Genomic DNA, 22,494 nt, shown 5'->3' on the forward strand with positions numbered 1-22,494 from the left:
AGGCATAATTTCTTTAACTTGAGCAAAGGTTGGACACAGATTTGAACCATTGCCTCCTGACTCGCATTCATGTGTGTATCTTCTTCTGCTTCTACACAATGAGCACTGATCCAAAAGAATTGCTGAAGAAATGGTCTTGGATGGTTATTGATTAATTCAAGAGACGTACTTGAGGTATAGGGGCTTCTGAAATTAAGTTAAACATCATCCCATGCTAAGACCATTATGCAACAGGCACTGCACACTGTAGGAAGAGTGTGCACGTTCCCGATTTCCTGCAGAGACAATTCTGCTGCAGTATAGACAACAGGTTCATCACATTGTGGGAGTGAAGTGGCACTCCAAAGTTGAAGTACAAGGAACAGTATGGTTCTTGGTGGCAAAACATCTAAATTGCACACAAATTTGCCATGAAATTCTGGCAGTGTATGGCCCAAATGAGGTGCAATCCAGTGTAGCATCCAGTAGTAGTGAAACAGTGCCAACAATTTCATGAAGACCATTCAGTCTTCCCAGCAAGCTGGGTGGATATCTGGCAGGAAAGAGATTTTCCATCAAAGAGGAAATTCACACAGCAGTTCTCAAATTATTCCATGACTGAGGGGCAGATTTATATTGTCAAGAAACTGAACAGTTGGTGGGATGTTTAAATTGTTGTTTACAGATCTTGGTGATGGTAGTGAAAAGTAATATCTGCATCACTTTGAATTGTTTTGCAGCATACAGTAAAAGTTACTCAGTCTGTCATAGTAACGGGTAACTTTCTTTTTGAAATCTCTTGGTTTCCTGCTGCTTCCACACCTTTCTTTGACAATCATCAGATGTCAGGTTACTCCTGGATGCATTGGTGAATGGAATCCTACCCCGCTGATTGAGCAACCATTCTGTGTTTTCCGGTACCAATCTCCACAGACAAGTGCTTTGGGGGAGGGATGTTAGCGTCATCTGTAATGGAGGCCACATTGATAATGTGGAGACTTGGATTCTGTCTTGACCATAATTGCCTGATATCCCAGTTTAGGTGGGATGATTCCAAATATCTGGTTGGAAACCCAACTCCCAACCGTACTTTGTTGGGATAGATAAAAATCCTGGTTACATAAAAATGGACAACGTTTTATATAATGTTGTGGTCTTCACTTCAAATTGTTCATTAACAATTTCAATTGAGGGGCAGTCTTGTAAGAGTTACTGACTTTTAACTTCTGCTTTTATTAAGAGTGCTAAGTTGCCATACTTGACTCAATAGCCATTGTTTCCAAGTAGTGCATCAGAGGTCAGTCGTGACAGTGCTTTGTAATACTCTGCTGGAAAAATTGGATAGGGATGTGCAGTTTCCTTCCCCTGTGGCAGCCTTAGTGGTCTTGATGCCAATAAATGATGATCTTACCAAAACACTCAAAAGAGAAGTTGTGATGAAGGAAGATGGGATAATTTTTACTTCCCCCTTGTTTTGCCATATGCCTCCTTAAAATTTGTTTTTTCACTTTCAACTAATTACTATTATCATATGTGAATATAATCTGCATTTTCATAAAAGAGAAAGGTTGGCCCTCAGTTTTAAAGAATTTAACACCAGGTCGAATTTTGTGTATGTAATCGATTTTCTAATTTATATTGAGTATTCCTAGTTAGTTTCTTTTATTATAGGGCAAAATAAGTCATTTTTATGTAACTTGAATTCTGTAATTCTATTGTTGACTTATAAACAAATATAAATATTGTAATAATTGCAAACATTTGGAATATGAAATGGTAGTATTCGTAAAGTATCTATTTGGCTCTAGTCGGAAACATGTTAGCAAAGCCAGCCCTTAATTAATTCTAAGGTAATTAACAGATTTGACAAAAGTATTGCTTGCATAACTATATATGTGAATTTCATGATTAAAACAAATAATTTGGCCTAACTCTTGTAGTAAAAGAAACTGTTAAAAAGACAGAATTTTAGATGTATTCAGTTAACTGATTAAATTAAATTTTAATCGCAATTTCTGTAAATTTAACTTTGAGCAAAGTGTAGTTTCAGTACCTATTATTCTGGTGATATATAAGGGTCATGAGACAGTCAGTCCATGGCCAAGTTTCAGACGAGGAAGCTGTGTTGGTTAGAACAACCACGATGAATCACCTTAACAGTGATGTAAGTGGTACACGAATAGGCCATGTGTTAAAGCAATGACAGTGGCTGTTCCATACCTACCTGATTGTTCCGAAAGTACTATGAATTATTTGGTTATGTTTTTATTGCTTGTAGATGTTCAACAGTAAACTATTGTAGCATTATGTGGATGTTTGCCTGGAAACTAGTAATGAGGCTTATGGGAAGTTGTGCACTGCCCATATATAAATGTGTATTATTGGGAGGTTATGAAAAGTGAAAGTAAAAGACTGTGAAACGCAACTATGCATGTGTCGGCAACAGCATTTACAGTAGACAGTACTGCATGTCCACCCTCTGTTTTCAGCCAGTATGTCGACACCGAGGACAACAGAGAAACAAAGTAGGCAAACCACAACAAAATGGCAGTTTACTTGCAGCACAGTATAAACTATGTTGAAAAATCATTTGACTTTGAAGAAAGTGTCTACAGGACTTCCAAACCATTTTCACTGACAGTGAAACACAGCTCATTTTCAGAATTTGTAGAAGTGATTTCTAGATATGAATTTCTTGTAGATGGGCATTTGATGTTTCAAGAATGTGTGCAGTTAAAGAACTTTCTCAAGGAAGAAGAGAAGAACTTTTTAAGCTGAAATCGGATTAGTGGAAGGAATTTTTTTCATTGTTATGAAAACTACGACAACTTCTTCAAACTTTCCTGTTTTGTTTCAGATGAGTTTTCAGCCTGATGATGAACACTTGGTGAGCTGAGAGGAACCTTTTACCAGCAGCAACATTAGAAGCTGAAATAATAATAAAGATGGTTTAGTGATTTACATGTCTCTAGTTTTGTTGCTTTCTTGATGAGGAAGAAGAGAAGATTCTATGAAGGAGATTGAAAAGTGAGCAAAAATCTCAATAAGGTAAAAAACAGTGGTTTGTTATATTGAATTTTGAATTGTAGCCTCTGTGTGTTTTTAGTCTTGGTTTTTAAAAAATATCCCGATTTAGTTCAGAAAAAACTTGGTGACTGGTCTGTACTAACACAGCTGCCTTCAAAATGGGCACTGCACAGCTCTTTTGCAATTTCTTGCGGGTGCCTATGACCCACAACTCTTATACTGTAATCAGGTTGTTGAGTCCAGGCTACCACTGGGAGATGGTTTGTTTCACAGTAGTGGTTCTCTGTTTGAATGATGTCACTACGGTGTATGACAAATTGACAGGCTACTTACTATGCTGCCAACTTTCCTGCCATAGACTGACAATGTGGATAAGCCTGAAATGATGCTTCAGAACATGTTTACAGACAACACAGTGCACACAGTTGAAGATTTTAATGAATCTGTCTCACAGAGACTTCTGTTCAATAGTAGGTTATGATAAATATTCTAGTTAACGAAGTATCCAATTCCATTCATTTTTCAGCTATGTTTTTTCAATAATTGCAAATCTGCTGTTCAAAATTGGAAGCCTTTTGGATTGATATTTTGTTTGTGACAATTTGTTTGAAATTTCTTTCTTTAATCTTGATGTTTGAGAATATTAATTACATTATACATTTCATTTTTTTTTCAACTGTAAAATGGCATGTGTTTATTTTGAAATTGTTTGGTTATGAAAATGCCTCATAGCACTTCTCTATCAAATAAAAACTGTTATAAATTTTCATAAACACCAGAACGGTTCCTGAAGTTAATATTGTAAAAATGTGCCTCTGATGCTTTGCACCAGTGAGTTGAGTTGTGCTATCTTTGTTAACTTTCTCGATAGTTTTAGTGAGATTACTGAATGAGAGTAGTTGTGTTGGACCAAGTCTTGGACTTGATGTCACATGGAACCAAGTGCAGTTTTATCTGTTGGACTGAGTAATCTGTACTCATTGTATATCATGAACTGTAATTTGTTTTTATAATTCTGCAACTTTGAAATCAGTGTCCATTTAAAAGTGACTCTTTTTAGCCAGTTGCCAAAGCTTTAAAAATGTGGTGTTAATAGTTGATTACATTTTGAGAATTGGGCTTAACAAAAACTGCAATGTTCTTTCATCTGAAAGTCAAGATATTAACTGAAACTATATGACCTAGAGCCCACAATGAATTGTACTGCTAAATATATTTGGATGGTGAGCTGAGCCACAAAATACTTGAAATCATGTTGATGATTGTTGATACTGTTTTCTAGGTTATGCAACAAATGTCATTGGAACTCTATCCTACAGTGTTATATCCCAACGCTACACTTCAAAGAAATGTTACAGCTTTAATTACATCATTTCAGTAATTTCTTGTTGTTTGGAGTGAGGAACAGGACTCTTAGAAGACACAGGAAATAATGCTTAGAGAGAAAAAATAAAACTCTTGATATTAGCTGATATCAGAGGCAGGAAAGGACTTGGAAGATAAGTTGAATGAAATGGAAGGGATAAAAATCATACATTGTTGACATTCCTACCTGGAATTTCCGTTGGTTATTTTAAAAACGGTAAAATTCCACCAGCCGACATGTTGCCCCCTGCCAGTGGTGTAATGTGATGCAGCATGGAGGGGCAGCTGGTCAGCGCACACCTCTCCTGGGATTTTTTTGACTGTGGAACCACTATTAATCGGTCAAGCAGCTTCTCAGCTAGCCTCACAAGACTGAGTGCATTCTGTACCAGTCACCCCCACTGAGGAAAAATCGCTGGCAGTATCAGCAATCAAACCCAGGTCTGCGAAATGGCAGTTAGTTGAATGGCACAGCTAAAGAGGCAGAAATGGAATGGATAGTGCATTAAAGAGCAGTTCTAAGATGAACATAAGACAAGGATAATGGAATGTAGTCAAGTTGAATCAGGAGATGCAGAGGAAATTACAAGGGATGACCAAAAAGTTTCCATTTGAAAGTTGTACAAGGAGGGGTTGAAAAGCTTCTACCCTAACAAATAAAGAGTGACAGAAATTTCATAATATCAATTTATTTGTCTACATAATACCTGTGTACACTAATACACTGGAAGGCATGCATCAGATAACTTCTGCAAACCATTCAAATAAAAGGTCTTTGATTTCAAGTCCAGCGAAGCATCAGTCTCTGCATCATCATCGTCATCCTTTGAGGTATGTTTTTAGGTTTGGGAAAAGGAAAAAGTCTGACGCAGTCAGATCTGGAGAATATGGCATGTGATGTAAGAATTCGAACTCGCAGCCATGCAGAGTTTCCAATGTTGCAAGGTCTTTGTGCACCGGTGCATTGTCCTGATGCTAAAGAATTTAGTGAGCCAATTTTCCACACCTTGTTTTCCTTATCTCTTCTCTCAAATGGCACAGGAAGATGTAACAGTATAAAGCATTGATAGTTGCAACCGTTAGCAAGTAATCCACCATAATTACCCCTTTTGCACCACAGAAGACCAATGCCATCACCGTACCAGTTGTTCTGTCTCAGGATGAAAGTGGTGAACCCACATTTTGTCTATTGTGACATACCTTGCAAGAAAGCCATCTTCATTCACTTCAGATTGGCGGATGATTTCTTCACAACACTGCATGTATTCCTGTATGTGATCTGCACTTGAGTCTTGTGGACCCACCGAGATGATACTTTCAGCTTTCCCAAAATATCCACAACAGTGTCATGAGCACGCCCGTGGGAGATTCCAAATGTGGTTTCAATGTGCTGCAATGAACCTACAAAACTGCATCGTGAATTGTAGTCACAGTTTCATCAGTGGCAGGCTGTCCATTCCTTGGCGCTTCTCTCACACTCATTCTTCTGTGTTTGAAGTCAGACGCCCAGTTTTTCACTGTTGCACAAGACAGAACATTGTCCATAAGTGTATTACGTGTGTCCTCCACAATTTCCTTTGACACCATTCCCTTCAAATGAAGGTATTCAACCACTACACAGTTCTTGATTCTCCCAATATTCACCACTTTGCTTACACTACAGTATACAATGCATCTTAGTGGCTACACTAATGAGGCTGGAGCTGCAACTTTTGACTTGCGTACCATAAAGTGTTACCATAAAAGTAGGTGGTAGTGTTTGTGTGAGACACTACAGTAACTATCTGGGGCTAGAAACTTTCCAACCACCCCTCATAAGCCAATCGGGCAAAATTATGATGAGAACTGAGGCAATCATCCTACCAGAGCACCAGGTTGGTAGAACACTGTGTCCTGCTTTGTCAAGAATTGCTGCACACCCTCTTGCAACAGGAGTCATTGATCCGTCAAGACCTTTCTAAGGGACCAAAGGCATGATAAGCACACAGGTAGAGATCAGGACTGTATGGTGGCTACTCGAGTGTCTCCAACTTTAGCTGGTGTTTGCATTGTGGGGATGCGTATTATCCAACTTGATGCACCATTGCACAATGGTGGTTTTCAACAGAAGTACTGCTCCATACACATTCTTCAATGTATGATGGATGTCTACGAGTGTTTGGCCTCCAGCAGCTGAGAAAAGAACAACAGTATGTGATCCAGTTTGGACATATTTGGTAACAACACTGCCGTAGTTCAAATTTGTACATGCACTTCAGAAAGGCACAAATGCCACACATTGCTTACATGTCAGTGCTTCTGTAACCACACTGGAGTCATGCTACGTTGCTTTTACTCTGTGGCAACACCCTTGAATGGGAACTTTTTGATTGTCCATTACACAAGGTTTGTTCGGAAAGTACATATAATAGTTGAATAATGTCCTTATGTTACAGGTTGCAGTCACCACCAGGTGGGACTACTGCTGTAATCAATCCTATCAACGCTCAGTTTGAGTCAGAGCACTCTGCGTGAAGGTGGGAGTGTGCGACAGCTTGTTGACAGTTACATTTTTTCACCTGCCGTCAGCATGGAGCTATCTCGCGTCAACATCAAGTTTCTTGCAAAGGTAGACAAGAATGGCCATGAGATTTTTGAGGGTTTGAAACAGGTTTATGGAGACAATTCTCTGAAGGAACCAACCATGAACAAGTGGTTGAAAAGGTTCCAGGATGGTCGAGAAGAAGTGAACGATGACCCTCGCTCAGGACGCCCATCGACATTGAGTTCCGATGCAAATGTTGAACGAACTCGGGCTTGTGTTCTTGAAGACCGTAGATTGACAGTCAGAATGATTGCTGACGAGCTGTCAATCCCCAAAACAATCATTCACGAAATCCTGACACAAAAACTTGAAATGAAGAAATTGTGTGCGAAAATCGTACCGAAGCTCTTGACGCCAGAACAGAAAGCAAAGAGGGTTGAGTGCTGCGAGGATTGGTTGGAAGCACATCAACAAGGGGACTTTCTCAACTGAGTCATCACTGGAGATGAGTCCTGGTTTTACGGATTTGATGTGGAGCTCAAATCTCGAAGCAAGGAATGGAAACTAGCAGGAGAACTGAGAACAAAAAAGTTGCGAAAATCAAGATCCAATGTGAAGACAATGTTGATTGTTTTCTTTGAGTCTAGGGGCATTGTTCACAAGGAATTTGTCCCTCCTGGCCAGAGAGTAAACGGAAATTTTTACGTTGAAGTTCTGACACGTCTCAGAGCTCGTGTGGCCCGAGTTCGACCGGAGTTGGCAAAAGGGGGCAGGTGGATCCTTCATCATGACAATGCACCCCCGCTCACACGTTGCTCATTGTGTATGAGTTTTTGGCCCGAAGCTCAATAACCATGACAGACCACTCGCCTTATTCACCTGATTTACCCCCGTGTGACTTCGTCATGTTCCCGAAATGCAAAATGGTGCTTTGGGGGTGGCACTTGGGAGATGTGGAAGCCATCAAGGTGGAAATGACATGGCAACTGAACAACATCACAACTGAAAACTTTCAGCAATGTTATCAACAGTGGAAAGGGCATTGGCAGAAATGTATCATGTCTCAGGTTGAGTACTTTGAAGGAGACCATATTGTAATACCCGAATAATTGCAAAATAAAGTTATTATTCAACTTTTATACATATTTTCCGGACAAGCCTCGTAGATTAGGAAATGAGACACTGAAGATAATAGAGGTGTTTTGTTATTTGGGTAACAAAATTATTGATGATGGGTGACACAGAGGATATAAAATGCAGGCTGGACTGTCTGATGGACAGAATATCTGAAAAATAAGAATATGTTAAGAGTGGATATAAATTTAAATGTTAAGGAGTCTTTTCTGGAGGTACCTGTCCATTGGTACTGGCCAGCCAATGACATCCAGCGGACCACTATCCTGCCTGTGTCAGTTTTCTTGACCCAGAGCCCTGCTTGCTCAAGTAGCTTCTCAGTTGGCATCACAAGGGTGAATGAACATCGTTCCAACCCTCTCACCCCAGAAAAATCCCTGGCAGTACTGGGGATCTAAACCTGTGTTCTCCCCATGATAGGCAGCAGCAGTGAACACTAAGTTACAGAGGTGGTCAATAAGTGGATAGATGACTAGGACTGGTACTAGATACCCTCTGTGTTGCACCTAGCGGTAGCTCATGGAACAATTATGTAGTTGCAGATCAAATTAATAAGGAGATGGTACTGAATGAAATTGAGGAGAAAAATTTTCAGCACAACTTGACTAAAAGAAGGAACTGGTTGATAAGACATACCCTGATGCATCAAGGAATCATTAATCTGGTACTGGTGGGATTTGAGTCAGGGGGGGAAATACAGTAAGCAGGTTCAAATGGATGTAGGATTGCATATGGTAGACTAGCATAGAGAGCTGAATCAAACCAGTCTTTGGACTGAAGACCACAACAACAAAAACAGTTGGCTGTATGTAAGAATTTTCTGTGGTCAGGAAAGAAATGAGAGAATTTTCTGATAAAGAAAACTGCAAACACTATACATTTATGTGGTGTAAAATGTTTCTTGAGCTGTTTATGAAGCCAGAGAAATCTTATATTAGTTCTTTTGGCATGAAAAACCTGTAGCGGATGATTAAACTACTCCTACCCATGGGTTTTATGCAACTTGCAATGCCTACAAATGTCATGGGCAAGATTTTCATTTCTCTCACCCACTACATGCAAATTACTAGTCCTACATAAAAAATGAACAGGGTCTTTTTGTGGGAAATTTAATGTAGTCATTTTTCTTTGGGGGGGGGGGGGGGGGGGGAGAGGGAGGGGGAGGGGGAGGAGGGGGAGGGATACATTTATGCTAGAGGCCATAGTTTTTGAATTATTCAACAAAAAGTACAAAAATGGCATTCAAATGCATTTTTCTTGAATAACACAAAAACTGTGGTCTCCAACAAAAACTTATTCCAGTACAAAATTTAATGTAGTAAATTTTCATACAAAAAGGTCCTGTTCATTGTTTTTGTAGGCCTAACAGTGTGCATGTAGGGAGGAGAGAAGATTAAAATCATGGGTGTGGTTCTTGAACATGTTGCAGGTTCCATAAAACTTTATGGCATGGGCAGCTGAATAACCCTGTGTGTGATCCAGAAGATTCAACAACATTCTTAACACACCTCATGGTCAAACATGGCTGCTGATAGAAAATAGGTGGTTCATATTGGCTTTGTGTATCCCCATTATGTGACTGCAATAAAGAAGAGGATGTGGGATGTTCTCTGTCAACTTTTATACCCACATTGGTATGCCAAAAGACATTAAAATATACAAGGCATGCCAGAAAAGTAAGTACCACTGTGGGAAAAGGACTCAAGAAAACATTTCTTCAGACCAAAATTTGTTTTTTGAAGAAATACTCTTTTTCTACATAACAGCCACCATTGTTCAGACACTTGTCTTAGCAGTAAGCCAACTTTTCTATGCCCTCTTCATAGAAAGATACCACCAGTGAAGACCTCCAATACCGATCACACTTTCTTACATAATCATTGGTGTTGAAGCATCTTCATCCTGCTTGATGAAGAAGTAAAAGTGGTAGTCGGAAGATGTGAGATCAGCACTGATTGGCAGGTGGTCAAACTGTTCCCAACTGAATTGTTTAGTAAGGTTTTCAGTGCCACCAGCAGAAATGAAATGTGATGTCACGAAGCAACATGATGATTCGATTGAGAATTTCGCATCTTTTGTTTTGAATCGTGTGATGGAGCTCTCTCGGTGTTTTGCAGTATCATACTGCTTTCATGGTTTCAGCTCTGAGAAGGAACTGAACAAGCAGAATGCCTTATTGGTCCTAGAATCCATTTCACCTGATTTTTTGCACTGACAACTTCGTTCAGATTTTTGGGAGTGGGGGGAGTGGGGGGTTGTCGGACTGTTGTGAGTTCCTTCACTTCATAGATTGTTGTTCTTATTTTGGAGTGTCGTGAAAAACCCAAGTTTCATCACCAGTCACGACTCTATTTAAGAATTCATCTTCCTCATCACTGTATTCAGTTGTGAAATGTCTAAACTCTGCCAAGGCACATAATTTTGTAGGCATTTTTGGAACACAATTCACAAAAATTTAAGCAATTTATGACTGAGTCGTGCAAAACAGTTTCTGAAATACATTCTTATTGTGAACCATCTGTTTTCATGAATATTCTAATTCATTTTCTCACCCATACCATCAGTGAAAACAGAAGGCTGTCCAACACATGCTTCATCATGAATGTTTGTTCAACTGTCTCATCCACTTTCTCACCATAAATATCTAAAAGTTGATGAATTTCAGCTGGCTTAATGTTCTGTTTGTTGAAATACGACATAACAGAGCACACTTCAGTCACTGGGCTCAGAGGTTGTCTTAAACATTTTGACTGATCACTAACAAATATAAATACCACAAAATTCAGCTCCAGTGTCAACTGTGGAAAGACAATGAACCAGAGAAATGTGTGAACCTACAACACAAGTGCTGCAGTGGCAGTAGAATGATTTGATACTTACTTTCGGGATGCACCTCATATTTTGAACTTCAATGGAAGTGCCCATCACCTTTTAATGTAAGTTTTTGCTTACAATGGAAACTATGTTTAAACGTACTGTGTGTGGGTGGCAAGGGGGGTTATTTAACAGTTGAACTATCTTTGTTTTGTTTATCTGTCTCTAGTCATGACAGGTAATGTGATTCAAGGACAGAGGTACTTTCTGACTTACCTTAGTCAAGCTCCAACTCTTCTGTCCTGTACAGCTACTTGCTTTTATCCTGAGGTTGTTACTCTCAGCCCTGCTTGGGAATGAAGCTGCTCCTAAAAAATTGTATACATTGTGTAAAAAAACTACATTTACAAAGAATTTTTGGGGTCAGAGGAGATAGAAATACACTTCATTACATGTCACTGGTGTGCACCATGTTCCTGACATAGATCCGTTTAAGTTTTGATGTTAGTAATGCTCAAGAGATGGTGTGACTATTGGTATAGGGGCATTTCTAAAAATATCACCTGTCTACATAATGGCACAACTGGAATATGCTTGCTCAAATCAACCAAGTGTGAATAATGACAGTACATTCAGCTGAACTGGTAAACAGTGGTCTTTGTTTTACTTTTTTAATTACTTGGCACTTCAGTTCCATGGAATACTATTTAATGTGCAGCTATGTACTTGATTATTTTTATTACTCAACATGCATAATCTTTCTTAAAGGTTAATTTTATGATCAACTTACAGAAACATTTAGGTTAAGAAACATTGATGTATGCCGGTGGTCACTTGGTGGTCGTCTATTATCTGCCTGTAGTCTGTCACTGCTACATAGTGTTGAAACCATAGGCTAGGTGGAAGACTCGCTGGACGAAAAATACTACCTACCTACATACATACATAGGTGAAAAGCAGTTCTGCTGGTCTCAAAAAACTTTATTGTGCACTTCTGTTCCAAATGACAACTTAAATGAAACTTCACATCTACAATAATTTCACCAATAAGGTGGGCTACAAATAGCTTGTAATATTCTGACCTGAGTAGCTCTTCAGCAAGTAGAGCTACATAATATGTCTACTGTTTCTATATGAACACTAACACTAGTCGTGTTTACAATAGAAACAATAGTTAGGTCCAATACCTTTAAAATTGTATGCCTACAGCAAGCAACACTAAAACCAGAATGTACTGCTTGTTGAAAATGAAAATTCATCAAAATACTTGTAGTACACACTGAAATACATCCATTCTCTCTTGCTGCAATAATGCTAAAACTCATAGCCAAAGGCAATTGTACATTGTTCTGGGGAACTAGAATAGCTAATAAATATAACTAAATAATATCTGTATTCATTTGAGTTTGTTTCACTAAGATCCAGATTATGTTGTCACAGTGGATACAATAACTTATGTCCCCTTGTTGTCACATTAACTGATTATAGTTTTCAATTTTGGCCAGTTGATACAAGACAGACTTATAACTCCTTCATGTTCATTGTTATTGGCAATAACTTTATTAGCTGTTAATCATTAGCTCTTATCTTTGATGACAAAACAAAACTCAAAGGTTACAAACTCTGTTAGTAAACAAGTCAATGCATTCTGTGCCAGCACTTAACCATTAAAACAAAACCCCTTTCAAATTTTGTTTGCATTTAGTGCTACTCATTTTGTTCTAAGGCTTGTGTTTAGTATAAATAACTAATAGTGCATCTGTAGGCCTTATCAGTTTCAACATTAAAACTTTATTCAGAGCATTTGCCTCAATTTGATCCCATAGATGGCCACTTTACTGATGTGGCATTTAATAAATTAAAAAGAGCATCTCTCTTGAAATATTTACAAACTGAATACTGTTGAACAACATGTATGTACATTTTGACACAGTTATACTATTGAAAATATTGACAGATGCTCCTAAAATTTCTTTTGCAACCTGAATACTGAAACATGTTCTAGGAACTACCTTTAAATGTTAAAATTCTACAAGAGGCTCTACACTGGAAGACATTCTATTTCATTTTTATATTATTGCAGAAGGGCAGGAGCAGGAGCAAGATAAGGTACTTTCAGGGAATGACCGCCAAGTACAAGTAATTACCAATATCTTGCAGGTTCCAGTACTGACCATCCTCTTATTATCATCCAGTTAGAAACATTCACACAATATTAATCACAGCAGAAGCAACACACATTTATGAAAGAAATTAAGATTACAACTTATAAAAACTTGAGCTGTTATCCAAAGCCACTATAAGAAAACTTTGTTTGAGTAGTGACAAGTTAGCAAAAACCAATACATCATTTCTGCTTCACAAGAATGTATCTCACAAGAAGCCCAATTTCATCCACTCATTTCTTACATGGGAAAGTGTGGCTCCTTATGTATTTGCACTGTCCACTGGTTGTTTTCAAAGGGGACAAACAAAACAGGGAGCAATTTTCCATAAGAGCTGAAATTAATGAGTTAAAGAGGCACAACATGTTTGGGGGAGAAAAAAAGGGAGACTGGAGAGATGTGTGTTACAAGGTTATGGCAGGCCCAAGGTGTAATGTTTCTATTTTGATGTAGAGTTCACATAAGACAGGCCTGGTAGTCAACATAAATAACATGCAATTCAGTATGTATTTCAACTTTGAATACTGTGTGCACATTTGGAAGGTTGTATGAGCTAAATAATTTTTAGACGGGGAACTAACCAGCAACTGCTTTACTGAGCCATGTAAATAATACTTACTGTAGCACTGAGCCAGTGGCTTTACATGCGCAGAAGAAATTTTTAGTGTGAATATTGTTACAGGCATGTAAGCAATATCTGTTTAGCTGGAAATTAAATATTTTTACTTGAGAAGACAACATATTGTTAAAGAATGAAAGTATCTTGAAGGTTTATGGAAATAGTATTAAGAGATATATATATTATAATTTGCCCTCTCTCTCACGTTGTGACACACAGTGAGTATGTATGCTACACTTTAATAGTTGCTTCTTTTTGTGTGACATACATCAGGTAGCCTGGTACTAGTGTCAGGATAGTTCCATCACAATGGCAACAAAGTTTTCTTTTTATATGCTGAACAATATTTTTAAATATTGTGATGTTAAGAAATCTTTTGAGTGAGAACAAAGTTTCTTATGACAATATCTTCAGATTTGAGTAAACCCTCAAGGTTTCAACATTTACCATGATAAACTTCATGTTAACTGTGAGAGAAGGAAGGTTTCCAATCCTAGATGTTTTGGTAAAATGAAAATCAGATGGGCCAAGGTCTGTACCACAAGCCACCACACTCTCGTGTATGTCTCAGGGTGCAGGGTTTTGGACCATCGAAAAACAAAGGATCAAGTGATATAAAGCTGGGACATATCGAGAAATGGAGATGTGGAAATGCTAAACAATTGGGATAAACTACTTATGGTTCTCCAAATAGCAAAATAGGCATTGTCTTTGGGCTCAAAAGGATAAACAAAATATTATGGACAGGTTGTCTCAGGGTCTCTGTGATGTGTAGTACACCCTGTGAATACAGACGTAACTACACTGGTGAATCCAGCCAAACCTTTTTCAACTGCTGTGTGGAACACCAAAGACAGAACAATATTTCAAGATATTAAAATCTTGACCCCTGTACTTCTACAGACTGGGTTTCTGTTACGAAAGAATTAGAATGTGTGAGAATCACTTCAATCAGGCCAGTTGCTATATAATCTTGGTGGTGCATGGAACTGGGTTCTCAAGGCTGAGAAGAGACAGAAAAACTAAGTGAACTGTTTATGTTCCTTTGAAAGATCTAGTGACACTGATAGCACAAAGTAAGGATTACATATGCCAATCAAGGACTATTTAAGACCATGACAGTTGGTCCTCTTGACTAGGGGCACGAGAGAACAAACCACCCCCACCACCACCACAGAAGAAAGGGAAAAATATTACGAACTGCCATGCCAGATAGACAAATGTGTAAATTCATTATCTGAACACGTAACAGGTATTGACTATTAATCAGTTTCGCCAAAGCCAGTTGTCATTGGTTACAAAACTAACAGGAGTGTCTACATCCATCTCAAATCTTAGAGGACGTTTTGCCTCAGTGAGTAAAAAGTTCAAATGACTGAATTTGGAATTAATTATCTTTAAAGACAGATTTTGCTCACCAACTAGGAGTTTTCGTTAGGTCAATACATGCCTAAGATGTCATTTTTCATGAGCAACACTGTGTTGATCACTAACTGCATGAACAAAGACAGCTCTCAAGCATACTAAACATCAATGACCCACTGCCTACTGGACTAAAGAAGGTTTCTTTATGGACCGCATTTTGATCACTTGGGAGAAGCAATCACTAGTTTATAGTAGGCTGTAAAGATTTCAAGTGTAATATCTCACTTCACCTCATACAATTTATAACTTTGGCATTCTGCTGTTATTAGTGCATTCCTTAACAAATCAAAGAAGTAAACAACAGTTAGCCAAGATATGGGACCTATTTTTCATTCCGTTTTTTATAATACCTGCCACTCTGCTTGTGTCATGTTAATAGAAACTGACAATCATAGCACCCGCAATGGTTCAATTTTCACTTTCACAAAAAGAAAACCAGCCTGTCTGTGGGTTTGGTGTTCAGCAGGAGGCAAAACCTTGTTAGTGGTCTGGCTGCGAGACTTGAAAGCATTCTAATCCCCGTGCTTACATCACCGGGTTTTGAGAGAACTGTCGGGAGGCGGCAGTGTTCTGCTTGGCAGGTTGCACAGGTCCTGAAACACACAAAGTGTGGCAAAAATTAAGTCACTAGAAACTGCTGTCAGGTAGAACCACTGTTCTGAATAACAACCAGAAGCATTTCTATAAGTATTGCATATGAGTGCAGCTTATGAAAACTATATCGACACGAGTTGAAAATCCCTTTATCTGCAGGAATTTACACTAGATTATAGCACAACAGTTGTAGGGACCTAGATTAGGTTTATTTAGTGTAAATACAGAAAATTGCAACACTCTCATTTCATTCGTTTCAACAGAACAACCAAAGGAAATAGAAAATCTAGCTGAATAAATTAATAAATGACACAACAAAATTCAATTCACTTCACTGTATAAACGAAACACCAGATGACATTAACAAAGCTTTATATAGAAATGCTACAATTACCAGTGTTACCACTGTTACTTGCTATCCAGATCAATATGAAAAAGTGTTCTTCAGAAGAATGTTTAATCACATGCCTAAAGACCCAATGGATACAAGTGAAAGATAAAAAGAAACAAAAATTGTAAAATCTGCTGCCTCCAGTAATTAATACAATCCTGCTGTAATACATAAATTAAAGCAGCCAATTTCTGGACAACCACCCACAAACAGGAAGACCATTTTTGTAATAAGCTGACCTTTCTCATGGAAGATTTCATACCAAATTGCCAACCTCGTCAAGTTGTATGACATAAAAATAAGCTTCTCCACAAGCATCAAAATACAGAATAATAACATCCACAGTACTGAAAGCACTAAGCAAGAATATCAAGAGTCAGGTATGTCGAAACTTCTGCAATGAAACTGGTAGAAGCACAGGGATGCACTCTGTCGTCAAATCCAACTTTGCAGAATGAGTTACTGGGCAAGAATTGTGGCAAACAGTGTAGAAAAGAACCGGGCAAGAAATTTGACTTTCTTGAAGGAACTGAAATATCTTTCAACACAGATACAGCACCAATCTACCTACTCAATGACAAATCTTGCATTCACAATTATGAAGACGTACTATTTAAAAAAAAAAAAAAAAAAAAAAAACCTGCCCCTTCTTAATCTCTCTTTACATCTTACCTACATCGATATCACTATCAAAAATCATGCATGATATATCTAAGCCTTCTACTCTTGTTTTTAAAAGTAAACTTCATGTACATATCAAGAACTGCAAATATTGGAACTTCACTCTATTTTTGGGCATTCATGTTCAGTTTTGATTAAAGTATTTCCCCACACATTACTTTTATTATATCCAAACAAACACAATAAAATTCTCTCTGAGCAAAGTATGTAAGATCTTCATAACATGCATCAGTTGTACAGTGCATGCTGGATGCTGGCTAAGTTAAGTAATCAATTGTGTGTCATGGGCTTGACTAATGTCTGAAGTAGTGATAGAAGGAATTGACACTGTGAATGCTGCATGCAGGGCTATGTGAGGATCTTTTCTGAGCAACACATTGCAAAACATCCCAGATATGCTCAATGTTCAAATCTGGGGAGTTTGGTGGCCAGTGGAAGTGTTTCAATTTAGAAGAGTGTTCCAGGAGCCACTTTGTAGCAATTCTGGACATGTCAAGTGTATCATTGTCCTGCTGGAATTGCCCAAGTCCATCGGAATCCAAAATGGATAGGATGCTTATGTATGTGTCACCTTTCAGGGTCATACCTAGCCATATCACTCCAACTGCATGCCTCCTACACCATCACAGAGCCTCCACCAGCTTTAACAGTCCCCTACGGACATGCAGTGTCCATGGATTCAAGAGGATGTCTCCATGCCTGTACGTGTCCATCTGTGCAACACAGTTTGAAACGAGACTCGTCCAACCAGGCAACATGTTTTCAGTCATCAACAGTCCAATATCGGTGTTGATGGACCCAAGTGAGGCATAAAGCTTTGTGTCGTGCAGTCATCAAGGGTACACAAGTGGATCTTCAGCTACGAAAGTTTGTCAATGATGGTTCGCACTCTGACACTTGTTGATGGCCCAACATCGAAATATGCAGCGATTTGCAGAAGGGTTGCACTTCTGTCACTTTGAACGATTCTCTTCAGTTGTTGGTCCTGTTTTTGCAGGATCTTTTCTCGGTTGTAACGATGTTGGAGATCTGATGTTTTACCGGATTCCTGATATTCACTGTATGCTCATACGGGAAAATAACCACTTCATTGTTACCTTGGAGATGCTTTGTCCCATTGCTCATACGCCCACTATAACACCACATTCAAATTCACGTAAATCTTGATAAGCTGCCATTGTAGTAGCACTAACCAATCTAGCATCTGTGCCTGACACTTGTTGTCTTATATAGGCATTGCCGACTGCAGTGCCATATTCCGTATGTTTACATATCCCTGTGTTTGAATATGCATGACTGTGCCAGTTTTGTTGGCAATTCACAGTATATACATACCATGTGAGATGACAATGATACAGCCGGCCAAAATGGCCGTGCGGTTAAAGGCGCTGCAGCCTGGAACCACAAGACCGCTACGGTCGCAGGTTCAAATCCTGCCTCAGGCATGGATGTTTGTGATGTCCTTAGGTTAGTTAGGTTTAACTAGTTCTAAGTTCTAGGGGACTAATGACGTCAGCAGTTGAGTCCCATAGTGCTCAGAGCCATTTGAACCATTTGATCATGATATATTACCAACTGCCAGCACAACCAATCCACATACTGTGATGGAAGAGGTACATGATAGGGAATGTGTTGTGTTGTTTGGTGGCTGATGGTATTCTGGGACCAATTTTTCCTCAGAAAAAACAGTTAACTTGATATGCTCAGGCTGTCACTATGACTGGCTGACTGCTGAGACACAGTCTTTTTCCATTAATCTGGTGCACTGCCACATCGGGCTCAGAATGTGGCAGATGTTGCGGACCAGGTGTTACGAGGTATGCTTACTTGGCAGGGGTGGTCCTATTCCTTGGTTTTCCAGGCCACCAGACATTAGAAACGTGGGCTTGTTTCTATGAGCATATACCAAGGACACAGACTACCAAGCAGCTGTCGACCACATCTAAAATTTAATGAGCAACATCATTTTTGCCCTTGCCACAGGTGATGCAGATATAATGTGTTGAATGTCGATAGATCCTGATAAGACTGGAAATTGTGCTCATCACCACTGGTGCACACATGTTGAAATTGATTAAATTGCATAAAATCTTTGTGATACTATGTCACATAAGCCAAACATGGTGTGAATACCTTGGTCTAATTTGTTTGGATGCTGTAACACATTAGAGTTGTTCTGTAACTTTTGAGACAACTGTATATCCTCTGCCCATTGCATGTTAAAAACCTTATTCTGCTGTTAGAGACCTTGATACGTTCTCAGAAAGAGGCAAAACCACCACACATTTCAAGTCACCTACTGTCCAGTTTATGTGGTATTTGCTCCACTGACAACACGTACATTTTTATGCCTCAGTAGTCTTCTGCAAGGGACCCATTGCATGCAACTTCCCATCAGAATATTTGGCTGAAAACTAGTAGACATGGGTCTGCAGCAATTCCTGCTGTGTTTGAGACTGACTGTCAATGGCAACTTACAACATTCATCTCTATGACTAACTACGAGTTAGGATCTTAATGTGGCCACTTTTATTATTATGCCATATTATGTGGTTGCAAGTGGTAAAACATTCCTTGTAGACCAGCTGGATAGTCTTCACTGACACACCAACAAATTGGGCAACTTAATTCATTGGCACATCCAAAGACAATAGCTCCAATCTGTGGTAACTTTTCTGACATCTCTTGCTGGAAACTCTCCAAGCCAAAAAGATTGATAGGCCGTGCTTTCACAGTCCCTATGCGTACTGAACATCGGAATCAAGCCAGCTTTTGCCCTTTCGCTCTACGTGAGGCTTCTGTCCTCGCTGAGCTGGCTTTAGCACACCTGCCTTATTCTTTGACAGATGTACCGCCCCCCAGTCAAACTCCCTGCCTGGCAGTGTCCTCGAATCGGATCAGGCGAGGGAGTAAACTGCGCCGCACATGCGGACACGCCGATGCACACGGGATGTGCAGGCTTGCACCCACCCACATGCACCGCACGCTGTGATGCATGGACACGGAGCCGCGGCACGAACGCAACCCTAACATGGTTGGCTCGAGAACACCGTGACGCCGGGTTGTTATACCACGACGCACACACTCCGCCTAACGGAGTAAGTAAAGAAAGAATGAAAGTAGTGGTATTTCACCGGCGATGTTGCCCTCTCCCACTTATGCTACAACTCTCATGTCACCTCACAGTGCCAGACTAGAGACAAGCTCAACAGGGTCTTCTTTCCCCGCTAATTTTCCCAAGCCCATTCCCTCGCCAGTGGTTTCGCTAGATAGTAGATAGGGACAGCGGGAATCTCGTTAATCCATTCATGTGCGTCACTAATCAGATGATGAGGCATTTGGCTATTACAGCTGTCTTTATTCGCTTGGAATAATACTTACTTACATGAGTAAAATAAGGAGACAAGGTACATGAGGTGTTGAGTACTTCGCCAATGTCCACCACCGGAGTGGGGACTCACAGGGCGAACACCTTACTAAACTTATGTATAGAGGAAGAAAACACAAATATAAAGACAAAGAGAAAGGAACAAAGACGAGATTCCTCCTGTAGACAGGCCCCAAGAGTCAAGGCAGAAGAATATCCAGCAGCCTAGCCGATGCCGCCTCGTGGCATCAGCCTTGGCGCCGTCATACGTTCATAGATGCAATAACTTGTGCAGCAGCTCCGCAGTACTCTGGTGCTGAGTACTGCCAGTTCTCAGGGTCGAAAGCCTAACTCGGAGAGGTCCCTCGCCGACGCTGGAGACCATGTGCCCCTCCAATTCAATGTTGCGGTGCACACAGTTACCTCCTCGACGTGCGGTGCAGGTTGGAGATGGCACGCCGGATGGACGGCGTGTCGTAATAGGCCGCCTTCTGGGAGTGACACCAGTCGAGTCGAAGATGGTCTCCGACTACCTGGGCATCGATAACGCAGGCGATGCCGTCTTTAACCGCCACCACGTCAGGCTTGCGGATTCCCTCAGGTGTACGGAGGTGGGGCTCCACTGGGACGTTGAAGCCCCTCTGCACGAGTCCACGAGCGACATAGCGCACAATAGCGTCATGACGTTTAACTCTGGACCCGTGCGTCCTGAAGCAAGCCTGTAGTACATGGTTGGCGGTCTCCACGGCTTGGCAGCCCGCGCGACATCTGGTGTCCGCCTCTCTCGCCCCCCCCCCCCCCCCCTCCCGACTGCGCCGTGCCCTCGTCGGGAAGGCGTTGATGTGGGCGTGGAGGGCGTCGATGTAATCACGCCCAGATAGCAGGCGACTGGTGTCGGCGACCCATTGATGTTGCCCTTTGATGGCGGCGGAAGATGACAACGCCGCACCGTCAATGGCGACGTGCAGGCGCGCGGCCCACATTTTTCCAACCTGCATCGACGATTTGAGGAGGTGGCCCTCCCACGTAAGGTGCCGCTCCAGCACCTCAATCTCACGCTGCACCTCGTCCAGGCCTGCACCGTCGAAGGCTGGCCCTATCTCCTTTAACGCCAGGAGATGGGACCGACGAAGGGTTGGCCCCATCCATCAGCACGATGGGATGCCGAGGCCCCCCTGGCCAACAGGAGCGTGGAAGTAGCCCAGTGGAGTGTCTGCCGAAAGGCGGAACCATCTCCTGACGGCGGCTCTGATGGTAACGTCCGCGGATTTCAGGGCACCCACTCGGGTGTGGCTGAGGGCCAGCCCATGGTACAGGCCAGGGAGAAGTACATCGGTGAGAGCGTGGAGGCGCTGTTGCGGCTTGAGCGGAGCTCGGGAGATGACGTCAAGCTGCTCCCCCAGGTGGCGTCGGGGGTTGAAGACGCAGTGACCTGCGGTGGAAAATTGCAGCCCCAGGTACCGGAAGGTTTCACCCACATGCAGGGCAGGCAGGGTGGTGTTGCTTGCCTTGAAGGTGACGTCTCCGTCCACCTTCACCTTCTTGTCGCGTCCAGACACGACCAAGGCGAGGGTGAAACACTTCCGGGCGTTGATCTGCAGCCCCAGGTGTGCGAGGGCTCCGACGGCTGCATCGATGAGGGACTGCAAGCCACTCGCGGTCGATGCTAACAGCAGGACGTCATCTGCAAAGGCCGCAGCGTTGACCCTGCGACAAAGTATCCGAGCTCCAATGATGTGGGAGGGAAGTTGACCTAAAACATAGTCCACCACAAAGTTGAAAAGGAGGGGGGAGAGGGGATCGTCCTGACGGACGCCCCTTGACGGCTGCACAGACACTCCCACGCCGGCGCCGCCAGCTATCACTGTCGTGCTGCCCTCATAGCACCTCTCGACGTAGTCGATAAAACAATCCGGCAGGCCATGAGCCCCCAGCACAGGGCGAAGGGCAGCATGATCCACCGAATCAAATGCTTTAGAAACGTCGATCGACGCCACAAAGACAGAGTGGCAGGAGCGGACTGCATCAGTGAGAGCAGTGTCCAGGATGAAGGTGTTCTCCAACATCCCATCCCGTGGGATGAATGCCCGCTGACGTTGGTCCACAGCACATAGACGCATCAGGCGCGATGCAAGAACCTTGTGGAAGGTACGCGCCAGCACCGAGCAGACCGTAATGGGGCGAAAGTCAGCGGGGGATGTTGGTGCAGCCGTTTTGCAGAGAAGAGACGTGCGCGCGCGAAGCAGACGCTCGGGAAGGGCACGGGCCAGAAGGAAGAGATTCATCAATTTCATGAGGACCTCACGTGGCAGGCGCTGCAGCTCCGCTGGAGTAAGACCGTCCGGACCGGCCGCTGATCCCCTGGGCGGCAAGGCAGCCGCGACCTCCTCATGTGTGACCGGCCCCCAC

The 22,494-nt window shown here is 41.5% G+C and overlaps 1 protein-coding gene across 1 annotated transcript in view; it reads right to left on the reverse strand.

Moving 5' to 3' along the window:
- LOC124771316 overlaps positions 1 to 22,494 on the reverse strand; it is a 140,013-nt gene that overhangs the window by 81,895 nt on the left and 35,624 nt on the right. Inside the window, exon 5 of the mRNA XM_047249322.1 lies at positions 15,582 to 15,645. Within this exon, the coding sequence (XP_047105278.1) occupies positions 15,582 to 15,645 (64 nt within the window). The remainder of the gene's footprint in view (positions 1 to 15,581; positions 15,646 to 22,494) is intronic.

This window comes from Schistocerca piceifrons, unplaced genomic scaffold, assembly GCF_021461385.2.
Source record: "Schistocerca piceifrons isolate TAMUIC-IGC-003096 unplaced genomic scaffold, iqSchPice1.1 HiC_scaffold_936, whole genome shotgun sequence".
Taxonomy (NCBI): Eukaryota; Metazoa; Arthropoda; class Insecta; order Orthoptera; family Acrididae; genus Schistocerca; species Schistocerca piceifrons.